Here is a 20,712-nt window from a genome sequence, read left to right as displayed (position 1 = left end):
ATAGATAGTGTCAAATGGAGAACAATCGTTGCCAACCTTTCACGTGGAAGTGGAGCCAAATAATAAAGGAGCATATCGAATAATGCTTGAACCTTTTTGTTTTTCAATATCATACTAACTTGCTGATTTTCATCAGGATACTCAACTTTTTCAATTGTTTAACTAAAATTTCAGCGGATTTCAGCTTTCTAACCAAAATTGAAGCCACGTGAACTACCCACACTAGGTGCAAAAGTTTATCTTCAACCTAGCACATACAAAATATTACAAATCAGTAAAAAAAGTTCAGATTTTTAATAAGAATATCACAAAAGTTACAGCAGAATTCGAACTTTATGAAATGATAGGCAGAAAAATGAATGATAAATAGGGACAAAAAACAGCACAAAAGTAACATAAAAAATATGAATAATAATCATAGTTTCTGGCAATGTTCATACAACTGATGAAATAAAGCAGGGCTCTTCAAACTGGGGGTCCCGAAAGGGCTCAATGAGGTTCGCGGGAAAACTTTTTTGACACTTACTTGTGTCAAAACAAAATACTAATCAAATTTGAAAGACTTGGAACCAGTACAGATACCCACAATCACTGAAATAGAGCCAAGTTTCAATCTTTTGCTAGAACATGCAAGTGTAACGGTCTCATTGAAGGTATTTTCAATTTTATAATTTCAATTTAATATTTTCTGCATTATTACACTTTACTTTACATTTTTATTTCAGTTTCTGGGGGTCACAAGAAAATGTGGCCGCGTCAAGTGGGTCATAATGAAAAAAGTTCGAAGAGCACTGAAATAAGGCGCAATCAATATGTAATCCAAGTGTCATTTTAAACTACATGAAAAGAGTGTGTAAGCATATATATATATATATGAAAAAAAAATTGTGCATTGAACCAAGCATTAACAACACTCTCGCACGGCAATGCTAATTACCATGCAGGGGTTCATAGGTTCAAATTTCATTAGGGGTGATTATGGTCAAGTGGAATACTGTAACCCTGTACGAATTATGGTGACTAAGTACTCAGCAATCTGTAGCATTAACTTGCTAGGTGCCACACCCAGACTAGTTTAGTAACCAAATATAGGACAATGGTATCATTAATTATTCTCCAGTCTCCTATTATAAATACAATAAATTTCTATTCTGACGTTTTCGAAGCAAATGGTTTACCCTTCAAGTATTGAGAAAATTGACAAAGATCAGCAACTCCATCAAAAGACATATTTCTCTGCATCATACAAAAATATATGAAACATAAATATAAATAAACATTTATGGCGATTGAAGAACTTTTCTTCGTATTTTCTTTCTTTTCCTACTCGCATCTAGAAATAAGAATGAAAACAAAATGAAGATAAGATGAAGGAATGTTGAGAGCATTATTTCCAGCTACGATAATAAAAAAGATTATTGAATTTTTCGTTTTTTCAAAAGATTTTTATCAACATAAAACGGTCTTTGTGAATTACAAATATGCATCAATATCATGTTTTATTTGTTTCTAATATCTTGACAACTATCATGCAAACATTTACCAGAAATTCCTAATTTACGTTTATGTCCAGATTAGTTTCTTATTCAGTTTTTAGTGACCAAGAATCTAAACTATTCATGTTATATTTGCCATGAAAATAATTATTTGTAATACAAGAATTAGACATATATTAAAATCTTAAACCTATTATTACCTGATTGAATTGGTCGCACAATGTTTTGCTAATGGTAAAACGATATATATACTTTTTTTGACTTACTTTTTTCAGAGAAGCTCAGTTTTTCTGGTGACGATTTCAGCGGACTTAATACTTGAATTACTTTAGCAAATGAATAGAATCGACATCTCGATTCTTCACTGAGTTGCCATGATGATGTTGACATATCCGGAATAGTCACTGTAAAAAAATAAAAAAAAATTCTTTTTTAGGTTGATGGGTAGATGATATCATCATAAAAGAAGTCTACAAATTTGTAATTGCTACCAGCATGTAAGTTAATTTTTATGAGGTATTCTACACATTCACTTGGGGCATGGTAACTCATGAGCAGAAAGCTATTTTGAAACGACTGGGATTGTTTAGCTTTAGCATAGCCTAGAACAGGAATGGCGAAAAAACGACCCACCGCACTTTTTTGATGACCTGCCAAGGTATGAATTAAATAAAAACATACTAACATATTAGTGATAAAAATTGATAAAACCAGCTCTAATTGAATTTAACAATAAGTAAACTATTATAATGTACCATCAATTGGGCAGCCAGGGGAGCGATAGCTCAAATTTTGATTTTCAGGTCGATATGATAATTTTCAAAACTCCCAATCTTAGACGCACGTCTGCACCAGTGTATACCGTTATGTAGCTATTGGCTGTGACATCGTTTATGACATAATAATACAATCGATCTGTTCATATTTCGCAACGTCTTGTTACAGCGATCCATTTGGTGTAAAACCAAAAGGCAGATTGTTATGGGGGAATATATGAGAACTAGATGCTACTTTGCATTTTATTGGATTCTCGCCTACAATGGCATTGGGAAACAAAATCTTCGGCAGATTAAACGATGCCGATAACAATGATTGTACTAACATATTTTTATTTGAATGCTCCCTTTTTTCGAATCGCTTGAATCTGATTCGATATGTAAATCCAAAAGTGGCATCCCCACTCTTGAGTCACTTAAAACTTACATTATGTACAAATTCTGATGCTCCCGAAGTATTCTTACCAAGGTGACGCACAAACTGAACATAGTATGTGAACCAGGTTAGGGTTGTTCAGGTTGTGCGCCATCTTGTTACGAATACCTCCAGAGCGCCCAAATTCTTAGGTAAATTATAACTTGATTGGTATATAGGTTTGTTAAAAACGTTTGGGGCCCGCGATGAATTTCGTCATTCGAAAGTGGCCCGCGACACAAAAAAAGTTGGGCAGGCCTGGCTTGGACAAAAGTCGAGCAGGGTCAGAGTTCAAAAACTTCAGTACAGAAAATTATAGTATGAGCAAAAGCCAAAATTATCAGATCAAAACAGTTGAGTATACCAGAAAAATAATAAAATTCAAATGCACGAACTAATGCGAATGGATAAAGAGCTTAAAAAAATATCAACACATATATATACTCTTCCTACTGCAAATGCTCTTACCTGACAAGTCTTCTGAATCGGCTTGAACTTCTGAACCGGTCGCCAACGCTTGATTCGTCATTTTTCTTGAGGTAGGTTTAGGTTTATGTGAAAACTTTGATGTCTTGTTGCAATTTGTTCCTGAATCAGCATGATGTTGACTTTTATTTAATGTAACTTCAGCAACTTGCTTTTGGCCACTTGCGGCTCCAGTACTCATGATGTTGTCTTCGCTGAATATAGAAATGTGAAATATGAAACTTTGAATTGATTCTGGCACACAAAGGAGTGAAATTAGCATGATGACCGACGTTATTTTTAGAAAGTATACATAGCTTCTGGAATGAAAAGGATGGATAACTTTCCATTTCTCCACAGCTTACTAAATTTATTTCACCCAAGTGAAGTTAACTGCAGATCTGATTAATTTCAAACGATAGTCCTTGCAATGCCAATATAGTAACGCCAGCGAACTAGGAACAGAAATGTCCACTATATCTAGAGTATTTATTCCAAAGCAAGTTTATGCCCACCTACTAGAGCAGTTAAAGTAATGAGTAATGTCATATGAAAACACTGGAATGTTAACACTGGAGTTACCCAAACTATATATATATTTTTATTTTTCCTTATGAGCAATATATGCAAAATGAATGTTGATTTTTATCCGCCATCTTATATATTTGTTACAATGATTTCAACATGTCAAATCTACGGGATCTTTCTCAACAAAGCATCAGACAATGTGTAGAAAGAAATTTTCACCTGGTTAGACCCTGATTAGCTGTGTCATCTGCTGATGTTTCCAACTCACTCACTTCTGATGACCACCTTGCACGTTTCTTTCTTCGTTCTTGACAACTTTTTAAACTGTTCATCCATAAATATCGAGACAGTGGAGAAACTAAAATTCAAGGATTTAGCAAGCTAATCAGGCTATATATATATTTATCACATTATTTAAACTCCACTGGTATTTATTTCCACAATATGATACTTAATTGTTAATCTGAAGTGTGAAACAGGAATCATGTTCAAGTACGGCATTTTACGGACCTTGACATTCACTGTCAATAAATTGCTTGAACTGCGTTTTTATTAATACATCAGGCTTTGAGACGCAACGGTTTTCAAGGAGTATATGGTTACCGTACAAATTCCAACATAACCCCCATTCCCTGTTGAAAAAATCTGGCTTTTACGAGAGTTTAATATGTAAGACGACAGTCATAGCGTACTGGTTTTGGCTCGAGTATAGGCGATAAAGCATTGCCTGACCCATACACTATGACTAAGCTTATGCCACACGCCCGCACAATTAACTTTTCAAAAAACAAATGGATTTGAAAGTGCGCTGTATGATCAGTAAAATGGCTATAAGGAGATCTAAAAACCCTTATCAGCTGCTCAAGAAGACTTTTGTACATAGACTGTTTGTTGAATATTTGCAGCAATTAGCTTACCCAATTTGTCATTGTTTTCTTCATTGACAGGTTTTTCTGATTCGGGCATTTCAACTCTTTCGAGAGCAACACGTCTTGGTTTCTTTTTTTTAGCTGGTGAAGCTATTTTGCTAAATACAAAGGAACTGGTTGAGCTATATAGACAATATATAAAACAGAAAAAACAATATAATTGATAACAATCCTGCGATAATTTCATTAAACAAAAATACGTAAAATTTTTCAATAAATATCCTGTTCGACTTGCATTTCATAAACTAATTTTAGGAATAAATCAGGTCTGGGCAATAAATCTAATGCCGATTAACAATTTATAATGAAATTCAAACATCATTCAAATATTTGAACCACCAAGTTTGAAAGAAAAGAAGATACATCACAGATATAGGATATATTACATTATATAATGTTTGCAAGCTTTCTTTTTCAAGTCAAATTAGGTGTTAAAAGTGTGAAAAATTGAATTGATTTCAGTAGACGAAGCATTTTATTACAAAATTTTCAATGTTAAAGACATCAAATACCCAAGATTTATAGAAAATACTCTTTGATCAGTAACAATTTGTTTAAAAAGATAGTGATTACAAAATATACCTTTCCGGTTCTTTTTTGTTATCAGACTTCTGCTGTTGTTTGACATGTTCTTGAAGTAACATATTCCAGTCAATAATATTTGGAGATTGGTTTCGAAGGTCTGTGTTCGTAAAAAAAATATATCTTAATATGGGTGACGGCATTACAGGTTAAAATTCAATGCCCCCACCTCACCCAGGGCGTAATAAATTATGTAGGCAACGTCTGAGGTCAGACACTGAAGATTTCAAGCCTTTTCGAAACTAAGTAGCTCCAAACGCACAAGTGGAGAGAATTTGATTTTCTTAGGAATTCGGTGCTTTAGTTGAAACTGTTTACAACCCAAAGACAGGAGTCAGAATCAAAAAAAGTCAAAATTTACAGTGATGCCAGAAATGGAAATGCGAGGAAATTTTGTAACAATGAATTACCGAAGTTTTATCACTCTTCTCTTTCACAAGGCATGGTAATAGGTGAATAAAGCACACAAACCTTGCTTTCTTTCATGTTCACGATGATCTACAGAAATCCAATCACAAGCTTTCTCATCAATTCTTCTTCGTTTTGGTGATCGCCTGTCTCTGTCATCACACCTTCTATAACTCCTCTCAGAATAATGTGATTTTTCTCTATAATGGTTATCTTCTCTTGATCTTCTGTAAAATAAAGAATTAATTATGTTACGTATAAAATGACATTAAATTATGACGTATTATTTGAAAATAATTTATAAGGCCTAAAGCAAGTACAGAAATACCTCGGTAGCCGAATATAAACCATTCAGGATTGGTGTCAGACTATCGATTTGTTGGAGCACGCGACTTATATTTGAGCATCGTTCCCTTGATAAATAGTCAAGATGCTCAGTTTGGGTGACGTCACCTCCCTCTACGGCACACTTGGGTGTTCAAAGCACCAAAATTCCAGTTTAAGTAACGCAGCATTTTTGACTAGAATTTTTTGGTCGACTACCGAATTGTTCGAGTATTGAGTCATTCAACTACCGAAGTTACACTGTAAGCTGTAACATCATAATAAAAACAGAAGGTAGAATGAAGTTTTTTTGAGAAATTTACCTTCTATAATCTTCTCTGCTACTAGATGACTTATAATTCCTGTATCCAGACTGACACATTTCCGATGACTTCGTTCTAGAGCGTTCTCGGTGTGATCGGCTCCTGGACTCACATCTGTCAGACCTGTTTTCTCGATCATGTCTACTAGTAGAACGACATTCTCTTCGCCTACCGAGCGGAGACCTGTGTCTTTCATCTTTATATTTACTATAAGAAGATCTTTCGTCAGTGCTTCTGTATTTACTATGAATGTATTTGTGATCAGAATCATGTATCATGTTTCCACTTTTTGATACGCTGTTCGAATGTTTGTTGGATCTTCTTGAATAACTTCGTTCACGAGGCTTTAATTGCGATTCATTATGGGTATTTAAACCTTCATCAGTACCATTTTGAACATGGTGCTCTGTGTGTTTCAGAAGATTACCAGAGTGGTGACTAGTTCTGCTATCACTTATTACTTTAGTAGATTTTCTAGATGAACCAATATCATTGGATTTCCCAATATTAATTTTTGTGTTGGAAACCTTTGACGTATTCAATGATGTACTTTGGGTTTTATTAACATGTCCATATGATGGTTGTTTGGAGAAATCAGAAACTTTTTCAAATACAGAGTCGGTGTCCTCATGCAACAAAATTTCGGGAATGTCTTTATCAAGAATTGCTTGTTTTTCCGTGATTTCACATTTTTCTTTGTCTGGCTTGGAATGCTTTACTGAATGCTCTCGTTTACTGGTACAGAATGATCTAGAAGAAGATTTATCTTTCAATACATGCGGCTCAGTAAACGAACTTTGGTGATCATTATTCAAGCATTCATCAAGTGAAGATACATTATTAGAGCAGGTTTCACCTAAAAGAAATAGTGATATACCTAGAATTAAGCAGTTACATTAATTGCCTCTCCAGTACTTCTATGTTGCATGTTTTAAATTTTATTTAGGCATATTTCCTGAATTTCAGTGCTGCTTGCCTTGTTTTGCTTTTATTGTTTCTTCTTGTACCAGTGGGCGTGGCCAATATATTATAAACAACTTCAAACATCTAGCTGGGCCACACAAATTTAAGTTTCGAGATCATGCATAGTTTGCTTTTGGTAATCATCACGGTAAACGATGAAAGAAATGCCGCGACAAAAGCAAAAAACATTATGTATTTCTACTGAAGTGAGCGCCTTTTCAAACATAAACTGTCAGATTCAGGTTTTATGCTTGATGAGGAAGAACCTGAGTGTTGACAAGGGCCACAACAAAATGTCCTTACGGGTTGTGGCCCGCGGGCCGACTGTTGCACACCCCTGATCTACTTCACTTAAAGTATTACAAAATTTAACGATCATTATTAGTGAGAACAACATTTAATTAGAGGACAACTTTATTTGAGTCATGACAACAGTGATGCTTCAGCCATTTTCAGAAACACTTACACAAGATCATTGAAAGAGAGTTTTTAGAGAGACCATGATGTTCAACTAAATGCAATGAACAATGTAATTCACAAGACTTACCATTATTCAGATTGCACACAGGTTTGGATGAAAACAAATTTGTTACAGCAGTTGGATTATTTTCCTTGCTGATGGCTGTTCTATTGAATGATTTATTCACTTTCTTAATTGATAAATCCAGAGGTTGTGGCACTGAAAATAGGTTTGTGGAAAATAAATTTGAAGCATGTAGATTTATATATGCTTCTGAGTTCTGACTATATATTGTAACTTTAATACCACAATCATTGCGACTTTAACAAAACTACTTCTGCAATACAATCAGGAAACAAGCAAGTCTTTAGGATTACAAAGGTTTAAAATGTTCTTAGCAATGAAATAAAATGATTTATTGATCGGGGCATTGTGAAAATGTGAGCTCGTTTCGCTGATTTTAAAAATACCCTGCTTATTGTGAAGCTTGTGCGGCATAATTATATGTTTCGAGATTTGTATGGTGGTTCATGTAACCGATGGTCAGATACGTTTCCTCCGTCACCAAATTTATGCTTATAGGCTGTAACGTAACTAACTCATTAATCCCATACCCATCTGAATTGGTAATAGATGGCAAGGTTTGTCGTATAACCATGCGGTCCTATTGTCTGTTCTTGCCCCACCGTACATATATCAATTATAAATTACCATTTCAATTGACATTATGATTTCTGACAGAATATCAATATTGAATACCCCAAATTAATTATTCTGTCAAGATATTTCCAAATTTAAAAAAACTACAAAATCAAATCTACTTACTTTCAATATCAGATAACTTTGATCTTGCTATATGTATTAACCATTGAAGTGCTGCATTTTTATAACATCGCATTGGGTTTATAATCTTCTGAGAAGTTTCTGGGAACATTGAAGGAGTAAAACTTGTTCCAGCCTTGTTCTCAGTTAGATGAGTAAAAGTCTTCACAACACTTCCACTTTGACCATTCTTCAGACTCAAATTACTGGTACTGAATCCAAACGATTGCGAGCTATTTTGGGTTTCGGCAATCAAACACTTCGTTTCTTGAGGTAATTTGTTTTCTTGATTCTGCTTTTGGTCTTCTAATCCTTGTTTACGAACACTTGAAAACAAATTATTGAAACGATCATTTTGTAATTTTCCTTCATTGGTGGCAGGAATTGATGCCTTTGGAGCCACGTCAGGTTTAGAAAGTTTCAATTCTGTGTTTATTAAACTTGACTTTGGCCTTGGTTGGGAAAAACCTGATGAGCAATTAGAATGTGATGCATTATCGCCATCATTGGTTTGAACATTTGTAAATTCGACACCAGTTTTCTGTTTGTTTTTCTTTTTATCGCTTTTCTTTGATTTTGATCTCTTGTTCTTTTTGGTATCTTTTTTTGCAGATGCAAGCCATCTGTTCAGTTCTGGAGAAGGTATGATGGAGTCGAATGATGATGATATTGAATTTGTATCTGCTAAGTCTAGTAGCGATAATTCATGTGAAATGTCTGATTTAGAACATAAATTGCCATTTGAATCTACAGATAAGTCACTGAATGATTTTCCTTTCGATTTACGTTTCTTCTGTTTTAATTTCACTTTCAATTTCTCTCGTTTTTCAGTCCGTTTTTGTTTCTTTTTTGAACTGGTAATTTTCTTATCTTTTGAATTCTTTGATCGTTTTTTATGTTTCACTTTTTCAGGACTCGTTTTTACGACAACCTCCATAGCAACATCAATCATATTTGTAGTGACAGGTGTGGAAGATCCAACATCTTGTTTCGATTTTGAAGCTCGCGACGATGCATCATCAATCTTACTCAATGAAATTAAGTCCTCTGAAGTTCTATCTACAACAATTGGTGATTTTGAAATTGATGGAAACGTGGTATTGATATTGTCAACTTGTTCAGAAATTACGTTATCAGAAATTTTTCTGACATTGGATTGAGTTTCGATATTAGACATTTCCATAGCAGTAGTTTTGACATCAGTTTTAACATTGTCTTTACATTGTTGGCTTGTTCCTTCATAGCACCCAAATTGTAGTTTTGTTTTGACTGCGTTTATTTGTTTTTCAACTGACTGCCGCATATTTAAACTAGAATTTTTATTATCTTCATTTATAATACCGTGTCCAGATTCTGCATTCTTTTTTCTGCTTCTTGTACGAAAAGCAGGAGAATTTGAGTTATCTGTTTCAAGTAGTACTTTTGTGGGTGTTTGGGAGGTTTGTTGTAATTGTATTGAAGCGTCAGACTTGATGTGAGACAAAGTTTCATCATTATTTTCAATTTTTGAAGATTGACTGCTCATAGACTTGATATGGCTCGAGGAAGCGATATTTTCGTTTAAAAAGACATCATCTTGAAATATACCAATTTCGTTCATTTCCGCAAAATGATCCAATTCAAAATCATTTTCAGAAGTTGAAGTTGAGCTTATTATCCTAGCTCTAGATTTTTTGGTTTTCAATTTTGATTTTTTACTGTTTGATACTCCAACATTTTTATTTATTTTTTTACCAGAGCAAAGTAAATTAAAATCTCGAATTTTGCTTCGATCTTCGGCACTTTTTCTCCTCTTTCTTGGCGTTTCACCATCAACATCAACACCGATTCTCCGTTTTGAATAGGAAGAAGCAATTTTACCAATATCTATCAGTTGAACTCTAGGCTGCAAATCACTTGTAATTTTGCTATCTTTTATGTTGACACAATCAAGCTGTGTTTTTCCATCAACTAATGTTTCTTTCGACTTGGGATCTTTATCTAAATTGTTAATTTTACACAGCTCTGAAGCGGTTATATTCATTTCATCGAAGAGCGGTTTCATTATAGTTTGTGGGTCATTGTTAGCCAATGGTACACCTTTCGGATTCAGGGACTCGTTTTCTTGTATGTTTCGATCATTTTTCAAAGAAACTGAAGTTGATTTTTGGTTGTCTTCATCAGGCTGTACAAGGACTTGATGCATCAGAGAACTTTCATCATAATCAAGTTCAAGTTGAGGATCAAAATCATCATTACAAATACTTTCATTTTGAATACCCTCACAAGAGTTTCCTTTTGCGGGGTCTTCAGAAGACGGCAAATGTGTTTTGGTATTTTTGTCTCCAGGGAGTATGATATTAGGCTGAAGAAACGCATTCTTATCAATGCTTTCTTCGGGTATATCCTGTATATTTTGCCCATTTCTACTCTTAGCTTCTTGACTGATACAGTTTTCCACAGGTAACTTGGATACTGGTAACTTTTTATTCAAATCAATGTCATATTCCTTACTTGATTCTGATTGCCCAAACTCGCTTTGATGATTTAATGATCCTTTTCCAAGAAAAGCTTTCTCCTTATTAGTAGTAGCATCATGTTGTAGTTTTTTGCCAGATACTTTCGTCTTCTTTTGTTCTGAATTTTCTTCTAACTTCTTTCCAGGTTTACGAGGTGAACGTCTCACAGGAGTTCTCTCTTTTTTAACATTTTGTTTAGACTTCTTCACTTCTAGTTTTTTACTCAAATCAGCTATCTTCGTTGAATTGCAGTCTTTTGTATCCAAGGCCTTAGAAATATTCTTCTTGGAATCTTTCTTTTTACTTTCGAATTCACAGCCTTGTTTTGATTGATTCAAATAATTTTTCCCCGTGTGAATAGATTTAGGTACAGTTACTTTAGCCATATGGGCATCAGGTCCTCCATCAGATGTCTTTTGAGAAATTGCTTCCTTCCCCAGATTTACATTAATACTACTATCTTTTTGTTCGATAATTATATCAGTACATATCCATCTTGCTTTCCGTTTTTTGAAGCTTTTGTCATTTTGTTTTGTACTACCGAGCTGCAAGTTTAAAGGATGTGACTTGTTCATCCGACTTAATCTTTTGTAGTTTCCCATCGTCCTTGCTGACGCAGAAACCAAATCAGCATTATTATCTTTTAAATCTCCAGAATGTTTGTCTAAACTTATAGATGAATCATCGTTCTTACAAATTGAATTTTCATCATTAGTTTGAAACTCTGTATATTTTTCATTACATTTATTCAATGGTTGATAATGGTGCACCTCAATTGACAGTTGGACTTTGTGGCTGGAATTCAGTGGTTCTGGAGATATTTCAGCTTCATTATCATTCTCATCAATTTCAGATTTTTTCTTTGAAGTAATAGATGGAATGGCATCCGCTAACTTTTTGGTATCTTCAATAGAAGATGTTTCGGACATTGTACCATTGACATCTATTATAGATTTTGTTTCAGCTGCACTCGATTGAATGGCTTCCACCGACTTTTTTGTACATTCAGTGGAAGAAAGTTTTGAAGACACATCACTTATATTTATATTAGTACAATCCTTTTCAGATAATTTGTCAGGTGAATCAGATCCAGCATCTGATGACCTTTTTTTTACTAATTTTTTCCTGGGTGACGTTTTGGAGATTTTTACAATAGTACAATCAGAATTTTTTTTCTTAGATTTTGATAGCTGAGAAGTGCTAGTCTGTTCTTTGGAAAGTTTATTCACATCATCTCTTTCGGAGTCTTCGGTATTTTTAAGAACGGAGTTAAGTTTCTTAGGAGCATGATCGGAACTTTTTGTTTCGTTTCCATTTTTATTCAGGGATATTGTATTAGTCCTTGGATTTTTGGCAATGGCCGACGATTTCGCAACATCAGTAGTACTTTTTATATCACTGTTAGTTGTTTGTGGGATATTATAAAGATCCATAGAATACTTTTCATAAGAGCTTTGAGCTCTATCAGCAGTTAAACCAATGTTTTTTTGTTTAAAACTAACGCCATCATTATTATCAGATGCGTCAAGATCTCGAATATCAATCGCAGGGTTCTCTCGATATAACCTATCTGTTAGTTTAGACAAAATGGAATCAAGGCCAGGTGAAGAATTCTTAGATGTTTTGGCATTGGAGATAAGCATTCGATCGTTTGCAGTTTGTTTTTTACTTAAACTAATCGCAGATGGATCGTTTTTCACCTGTCTGGGGGACAAAGTTTTTGAATTATGAACAGTAGGACTTCGTTTAGAGTCTTTCACAGAGTGTTTTTGATGACTTAGCATTTGATCTTTTGTGGTTTGTTTTCTACTTCTTGAACTAGTTGCACGTGACCGGTCATCTTTTTTCCCCCGTCTGGATGACAGCGTTTTCGATGTAGGAACAGTAGGACTTTGTTTATAGTCTTTCACAGAGTGTTCTTGATGACTTGAGTTTTTCGTCGATGACCTTTGACCTTCCTGAACCTGCTTGGGTGACAATTTTCCCGAAGTACCAACAGTATGACTTTTTGTTTGGTCTTTCACAGAATGTTCTTGATTACTTGAGTTACGTATTGGTGTCCTTCGACTTTTTTGTACCTGTTCAGGTGACAAATTTCTGGTCATCGAAATATTGGAATTTTGAGGTTTGTCTTTTGTAGTTTGTTTTTGATCACTTGACGTAATTGCCGATGATGAGCGGCCTTCATGTACCAGGCCTGTTTCAGTTAGAAATGTAGAATTCATCCGATTACTCGCTTGATTCATTCTATTGTTAAATGACATGTGATATTGAGCAGATAGCATTGATTTAGAGGTGACAGTGGAATTTTCAAAACTGGATCCAATCACTTTTGTTGCCACTCCGACCATTTTTTCACCTCTATGTTGTAACAATCCATGCGAAGATGTCTGAGCATTTGTCAGTTCTAAAAAAATATAGCAACTGATAAACAGTAAAAGTTTCAATTATAAATGAAATATGAACTACCATATTTCTCCTTGCATAAATACGCACCAAAAGACAAGTTAGTGAAAAGTTCAGTATCGGTACCATTATTATTGTTTAATATTTGTTGGACTGAGTATGCTTAAAACTAAACAATAATGATCTGATTTTAACAGACTCTGCCAAATAAAATCAAAAGACTTAAGAGTAGACTAATATATATGTGAGAATTATTTGCCAATTAAGCATAAAATGTCGAATAATATTTTTGGACATTTTTCAAATCCATGCATAATACTTAGCCCCTCATTTTGAAGGTTGAATCTACACATGTCATGCGTATAATACATGGATAAATATGGTCATTTCATTTATGAGGGTGTAATCAGCCTTGCTGGTATTCACTGCAAATTTTACTATCGCATCGAAATCCTGATTTTTAGCATCATTTTACAGATCAAAATTTGGAATATATTATTATTTTAACTAACAGTTGGGGTTACATGAATGCATACATTCATTATTTTGTTGCAAAGTAAATTCCTTCACGTTAGCAGAACTGAAATTTGATCTAGGTATTCTTTCTACAATGCTAAAGTACTGATGTGATATAGACATTCCTTATCCTAGATGCAATATTTATTTCTTGTGTTAATTTGATAATGAAGAATTTCTAACAAAAATTTGAATTTTTTCGTAATAATCAGTTGTTTCAAATCCCCAGTTTGATCGATTGATAAAAACAAACGCAATGATATACAAAAAAATAATTTTTCTGAGAGAAAGATCACATGTCCCAATGATTAGAAACACCTGTGATAATGATGAGAACAAAATGATCAAAGGATTAACTTTAAAGCTTAATTGAATCTCTCCAAAGAAAATAAACACTCAGCAAATGTCACTTTGATTGCAAATTATGTTCCCAAGATAAACATAATGTGCTTAGATTTGACTATTTAACAATGGAATATTTTGTCTCCTATATAGTAGGATTAATACTGGTGCAAATACCCCAGAGTGTTGAAGTGTCCAATGTTAAATAGTTTAAATCTAAGCACATTATGTTATATTGTTAATCGACAAATAATAGGTTTCCCATCCATGCCACCCAATGTTTGTATGACTTGAACATTTATAAATTTGAAAATTGCAAACAAAAGTATCTAAATAAATATGATGCATAATATAACATATCAACCTGGATCATCTGCTCTGCGTCCTTTATACAAAGCGAGTAATCTTTTTTGTTTTGCAGTATCATTAGCACGAGGTGCTATAGACTTTGGTTGATTTTTCGACATAGTCTGAGATTCTCTGTATTTAAAGAAATATAGCAAAATAATAGATAAATTGTCGATTATTTGCTATCTTGAGATAATAAACGAGTGCTAGAAAGTAGAATTTGTCGCAATTGACTGCTTTATTACAATTTAAAATAAATTGTTTCAAGTTTGATTCGAATATCTAAATAAACAATTAGTTTTTTATTTGTAATATATTGTTCCATTGATTGATTCAAATCAATTATTGGTTTATATTTTAAGTGGACGTTCAATAGTACAAGTAAATCCAGGATAAATGTGGCAACCATAATCTGACAAGAAATTCCATTATATAGTACTGAGAAAAATTCACATACACATACCTTCCCCCAATATAATGATTCAATAATCTATTTTTTCGAGCCAATTCAACCTTCGCAGTAGCAAGCAAAGATTTTAAATTCTGCTCTACATTCAGTTTCTCCTCTTTCAGTTTATCACTCTGTAAAATCATTGTAAGGAGTTTATTTAAAATTACTCAAACTAAAGATTCAAGTCCAAAACAACACTAGATGTGTATAGCCGCAAAGATAGCATTCTGGAATTGTTATACATTCATAAATAATACAGAGTGATACAAAAAAAACAGGTCATTTGGGACGTATTACAAGGAGACCATAATTTTTGGGTACAATCGTATACAAACAGAAGTTTGAGTGTTAAATAAATTTCTGAAGTAACTAAGTAAGTTCTGTTTACGGATTTAACGGATGGGATTTTCTTATGTATCCTAGTGGAGAGGAAAGCCGATAAAACAGTTTTATCACATGGCGGACCAGATTCTATCAACTTGTTTCTAATTTATGTTATCACGTAAAGGAACAGTTTATTGTTATTAAAAACTGCAATGGACAAAAACGCTGTAGTCAAACAGTCACACTACAACAACAAGGAGTCAAACAAACCTCTCGCATACAATTATCCACACAGGAATTGAACTAGCAAAGCAATGTAGGGTAATCATTGCTACAGTCACAACTGTGTTCCTAGCACTAAGGCTACTGGTCAGAGAAAATTTACGGTCAACTGAGACTACTGATTTGAAAAAAGCTCATAGGCCTAGTTGTAAAAAATTTTTACTTTCACTCCAGCTCCCAGAAAATCGAATTTTGATGAGTTTTGATGATGAAAAATATGCTGATTAGCAGATTATTAAAAACCTTTTTGTAAAATTCCATTGAAAATCTTCAATTCTGCAAGCCTATGGGGTATTTAACGAATAGACTGGATGCAATTATTATCCCATAATATCTGTTGACTCATATAATAAATGTGAGTCTTTGAGTGATAAAAATATGAATATAGACTGAAATATACCTTTTGCTTTTCTTCTACTAGATTCTGAAGCAATAATTTGTTTTGTTCTTCCAGTGAATGTTTTTCGGATAATACCTGTTAATTGAAATAAGCACAGAATCAAGATCAAAAGCGAAAAAAAAGGGAAAGTAATTTTACCATCACTGTATCATTTGTTAATCAGATTGAGCTTATTGATATGAAAATAGTGGGAAAGCTGTGATAGATCTGGCCTATTTCCATGAAGTTTACATAGAATTTATTACACCCGGGGCGAAGGTGGAATTCCATATACAGCATATACAGACATACCATACAGCCATAGCTAAGTCTAACGTTCTTTGGAAAATATTAAATCCGAAAGATACCGTACCAGTAATGTCTGAATGTTGCATATTTTCAAGCATTTATGATATTATTTTCAAACAAATATATTCAGGCAAAGAATGAAAATAGAAGAATTGCAGAATTATAGGGTCTAGTATAGTTTAGTACCACAAGTACTTCCAGTGGGCGTAGCATAACGATTTTTGCATATGTTATTCCTAACCCTCACCTGACTGCCATCCAAAAATTACGTCACTACGACGTCACCATCACGTCATAGGTACCGGTATTGCCAAAGTATAATTACGATCGCCCGAAATGGCTAAAGCCGGCGATCTCTCTCCTATAGTGATCGTTGCTACGAGAAAACGAGAGAAATAGCTTGCTCGATTTCGGGTTATCGTCTGCGCGTTTTGGACGACCATCCGCATACTTCGGTGGGCCTTATTACGCCACTGTGACGTCGGAATGACGTAATTTTGCGGTGACGTAGTCAGATAGGGGTTAGGATTGACATACAGACATATGCAAAAATTTTTGAGCCAGGCCAACTAGAAGTGGATGTGGTACTAAACTATACCAGGCTCGAATTATAGATTAGTGGGGGGATAATTGGATACGACCTAAAAATTTATTAAAAGTAAATCACCTCTTTCATGGTCAATATTCTATTTCCCTCTTCGCCATCCCGATTTTCATTTATCAGCAGATCTTCATATAAATCAAGTGTGCTCATTTGACTGGATTGGTCAGTTTTATCCTCCACTGAAAGCTTAGATTTCTCCATGACAAGGCTTAGTTAGTACAACGTTTACCTGAAAATGTAGATATGTTTATGTCCAGCAATTACAAAGACCACTAGGCTACTGCGTTACCGGTACCGCACCAAACCGAATACGGTATCGTACCGTACATCCAGATATCTGCAAAAGCTAGCGTAACTGACTCAAGCGCAGAGCCCGCCGATCACGTCACGTGACAATAACATCGGCTACCGATATGCAAGGATCACTGACGGATGCGTAGAAATATGGGTACCGTAATATAGAATGTTAGTCGTTGGTAATATCAATGACATTAAACAATGTCATCGGTAATATAAATGAACGGGTACAAGTTTATTTTGATTCCGGAATCCGTGAAAACAGGTGATAAAATAACTGTTGAGGAAATAAAATTGATTGCATAATTGGGAGAGCAGGCGAAGCATCAGATACGGTAACATAAAAAATGTAAATAAAAAGTAAGATTTATAAGCGATTCGCTCATTGATTCTTCATACAACGTATGTATGCATGTATGTTTATTTGACCTAAAATACAACAGTATCTGCATAATATAATTAAACAGTAGCCTATATCAGAGAAAAAGGTAAACAATTAGCAAATGACATATGTATAAATACTGTTTACACTTGAGTTGTTCATCATAAATTGTATGAGCCAAAATAATGGAACAATGAAAAGTCTAGCATAAAATGCGGGCCGATTACTTAGGCGCTAATATATGGCAATTATTGTCACCACGTCTCAGCGTGATTACTTTAAATTTTTATAAAATGATATACTTTGCATGAGCGATGATACAGTTTAATGTCATTGATCCAACGAAGGGCTAATACACAATAAAATTATGCAGGGAGGAGAGAGAAAAGATCAGTGGGTTGCCCGAAACTTGCTTCCCGATCACTAGAAGTTTGTTGCATCTCTGATGACAAAGTTAATCAAATCATAGGTGTTTTAATCTCTTTTAGTCTTTTCTCCACTTCTTTGCACACTCTCTCAAAGCACGGTGCTCTAACAAAAGATGATAATTTGTATAAAATGTGAATAATTTAGAGTTATAATTATTGAACCTGAACTATTTGTTTATATATTGGGTGGTAACAAACTCTGATGACCTTATCAGTCATATACCGAAAAATGTATATGATTTCATATTCGCTTCTCTGGCTTGAAAAAGGAAATAAATTCTCTCTCTTCCAATCTGTCTCGCTTTTGTACATTTTTCCACTGTTACTGCGTTTGGTTCGCGCCACCACGACGATATGTTGGCTATCTCCGGCTCTTCGCCCTTATTTTGTTGAAAATATTACACAACTATTTTAACCCAGACATTGATAAATTTTAATCGACACAATGACATAAAATTATACCAATATTCTCCAGTATGTGAAAGAGATGTCAAACGCTGATCAAACATTGAGGTGTGTGATCAAATATTGAACATTCGACTCCATTCAGTACCGGTACGAGTGAGAGACTGAGAGTGCAGAACAATAATTTTTTGACCACTTTGATGCATTTTGTGATTTTCTTCTGTCTTCACCAACGACTTCACGGAGTTTTCTTTTATTGGTAAAGGCGGGTAGCAATGCTTTCTTCTGTTTTATTTTCATGATATTTAGTATATGTAGGGCCGCAGGGTGGTTCAACTTTGAGTGTATTTAGCTCCTTATAGAAATGGTTTACATCTCCACGTTTACTTTTCCTAAAAACAATTCTTGAAAAATTATTACAAATACTTTGCAATTTTGAGACAAGTGTTTTATTAGCATGGAGCCAGACCTTATGTTAGTCGTTGATCCAGACTGAGCAACAATATCGGATATGGCTGAGTAGTAGTGATTGAAACATTGCTAGTAAAGCTGATTGATTAACACACTGGGATACTTTGGCAGCAACTGCCAAGTTTCTTTTTAATTTACCAATAACATGCAATATTTGTGATTTCCAAGACAGATTTTCATCAAAGATAACTCCTAGAAATTTTATTTCTTTCACTCTTTCAATTTCATTGCCATTGAGCAGGAGTGGTTTTGTACGACTCACGCTTTTATGCTTGCTTGGATGGAATAATACAAATTTAGTCTTGTTAGCATTAGGAGATAATTTATTAACTAACATCCATCTATGAATGTTGGCTAGTTCGAGGTTTGCAACTGTGAATAGATCTTCAAAATTTTTCCCATGAAGAATCAAATCAGCGATACGACCATACGGTCATCCGAGTCAGCCGCCCCCAAGTGGAGTGCTGCTTTCGGAGTGTTGCTTTTTTCAAGAATCTTAGAAAATGATGGTAAGAGACTCCGAAGATCTGAGACACTACCCTTTTTAAAGAGAGGAATGACGTTTAGGAAGAATTTATCAAAAAAACTTCAAAGCATATGTTGGGATCCTGTATGCTGTTGAATTCATCAATTTCAATGGAATTCAATTTATTTATAAAAGTATTCAAGTTGGACGAAGTAAATTGGCGATGAAGTGTTTCAAATCTGTTCTGAATTTGCTTTTCTAGGAGAGAGCATTGTACAATTGGCAAATGATCAGGAAGACATTCTGCTGAAACAGCACTGTTAATTTTTTTTATCATATACGTTTGTCCAAATGGGGTCTATACAGGTAGTAGAACTCGAAGTTATCCTGGTGGGACAGTTATCAGAGAATAATAGGCCAAGCTGTGCATAATAATAACAAAGAGGCTGGTATTCATATTGGACTCATCAATAAGATTATAGTTGAAATCACCCATTATATACCTATAATTCGACCTGTTCATCTTTGAGGGAACTTGGGACCAAAGATGTCGAAAGTTAGCATTGTTCAATTCATCAGTTACTGGTGATCTATAAATAGTACCGCAGGTTATTGTTTTATTTTTTGATAGTCAACTTTTTATTTCACCCATGATTTCCCTTTTCCAAAATCACTATCAGGTGCCACTTCCTGGCGAACTCTGCAGATTGTGACTAACGCGGAATAACAATAAATTTCGCAAAGTTTAACGGTTTGCTTTTTAGCTTATGTATACCGGTATCACGATTGTAAATTAGTGTCAAACATTCCAATTTTCCAAAATTTTGCCGGGGCGACAACACGAAATGTAGAGCGCGTGATAACAATTTCGAAGTGCGACACCCGCGCTGGCATACATACATCAAGGTACTTGAGCATGGCAGACACGTGTGTGACATCACAATGGCTAGGGTCACCAAAATACGCGTGAAACATAGAACAGCATTCTAGTCAGAGGCTAAAAAATATGACGAGCCACGCTCGGAAAACGAAATGTTGCAACTGCGCGAGATGGTGGTACTCAGTGATTTCCCTACACCCCCCCTATACTGGGTGAACACCCCCCCCCTAAAATTTCAAACACCCCCCCTAATTTTGATGTGCGATTCCACACTGAGGGGTTCTAAACCGCAGTCTGGGGGCCAATTACGGCCTGCGTGACGATTTAAAAGGGCCCGCCAAACTTGAGTGAAATAGTTTAACCCTTCATGTGATATCATCCATATATTAATAAAGCTTAAAGATGTCACAAAACGAAAACTAGGCACTGAAAA

The 20,712-nt window shown here is 34.7% G+C and overlaps 1 protein-coding gene and 1 long non-coding RNA gene across 2 annotated transcripts in view; one reads left to right on the top strand and one right to left on the bottom strand.

Moving 5' to 3' along the window:
• Window positions 1-20,712, top strand: part of LOC120347565 (uncharacterized) — a 212,880-nt gene that overhangs the window by 117,833 nt on the left and 74,335 nt on the right. The window lies entirely within an intron of this gene.
• On the bottom strand, window positions 276-17,235 carry LOC120347018 (uncharacterized). The gene is made up of 14 exons (XM_078117705.1): window positions 17,014-17,235; window positions 16,059-16,133; window positions 15,065-15,183; window positions 14,618-14,733; window positions 8,495-13,396; window positions 7,757-7,888; window positions 6,247-7,102; window positions 5,663-5,826; window positions 5,192-5,291; window positions 4,598-4,707; window positions 3,900-4,038; window positions 3,156-3,367; window positions 1,763-1,900; window positions 276-1,333 (listed from the first exon to the last, which is right to left on the bottom strand). The coding sequence occupies exons 1-14, from the start codon at window positions 17,149-17,151 to the stop codon at window positions 1,281-1,283; spliced, it is 7,254 nt and encodes a 2,417-aa protein (XP_077973831.1). The 5' UTR covers window positions 17,152-17,235; the 3' UTR covers window positions 276-1,280.

Source organism: Styela clava, chromosome 11 (genome assembly GCF_964204865.1).
Source record: "Styela clava chromosome 11, kaStyClav1.hap1.2, whole genome shotgun sequence".
Taxonomy (NCBI): Eukaryota; Metazoa; Chordata; class Ascidiacea; order Stolidobranchia; family Styelidae; genus Styela; species Styela clava.
The sequence above is the reverse complement of the archived record's forward strand: the minus strand, read 5'-3'. Positions and strand labels throughout refer to the sequence as shown.

Excerpts from the sequence above, each read along its gene's own strand:
- LOC120347018 (XM_078117705.1), bottom strand. The coding sequence starts at position 17,151 with ATGGAGAAATCTAAGCTTTCAGTGGAGGATAAAACTGACCAATCCAGT. Across the intron at positions 16,134-17,013 it reads GAATATTGACCATGAAAGAG|GTATTATCCGAAAAACATTC; the intron begins GTGATTTACTTT and ends TTCAATTAACAG. Across the intron at positions 4,708-5,191 it reads AACAAAAAAGAACCGGAAAG|CAAAATAGCTTCACCAGCTA; the intron begins GTATATTTTGTA and ends CTTTGTATTTAG.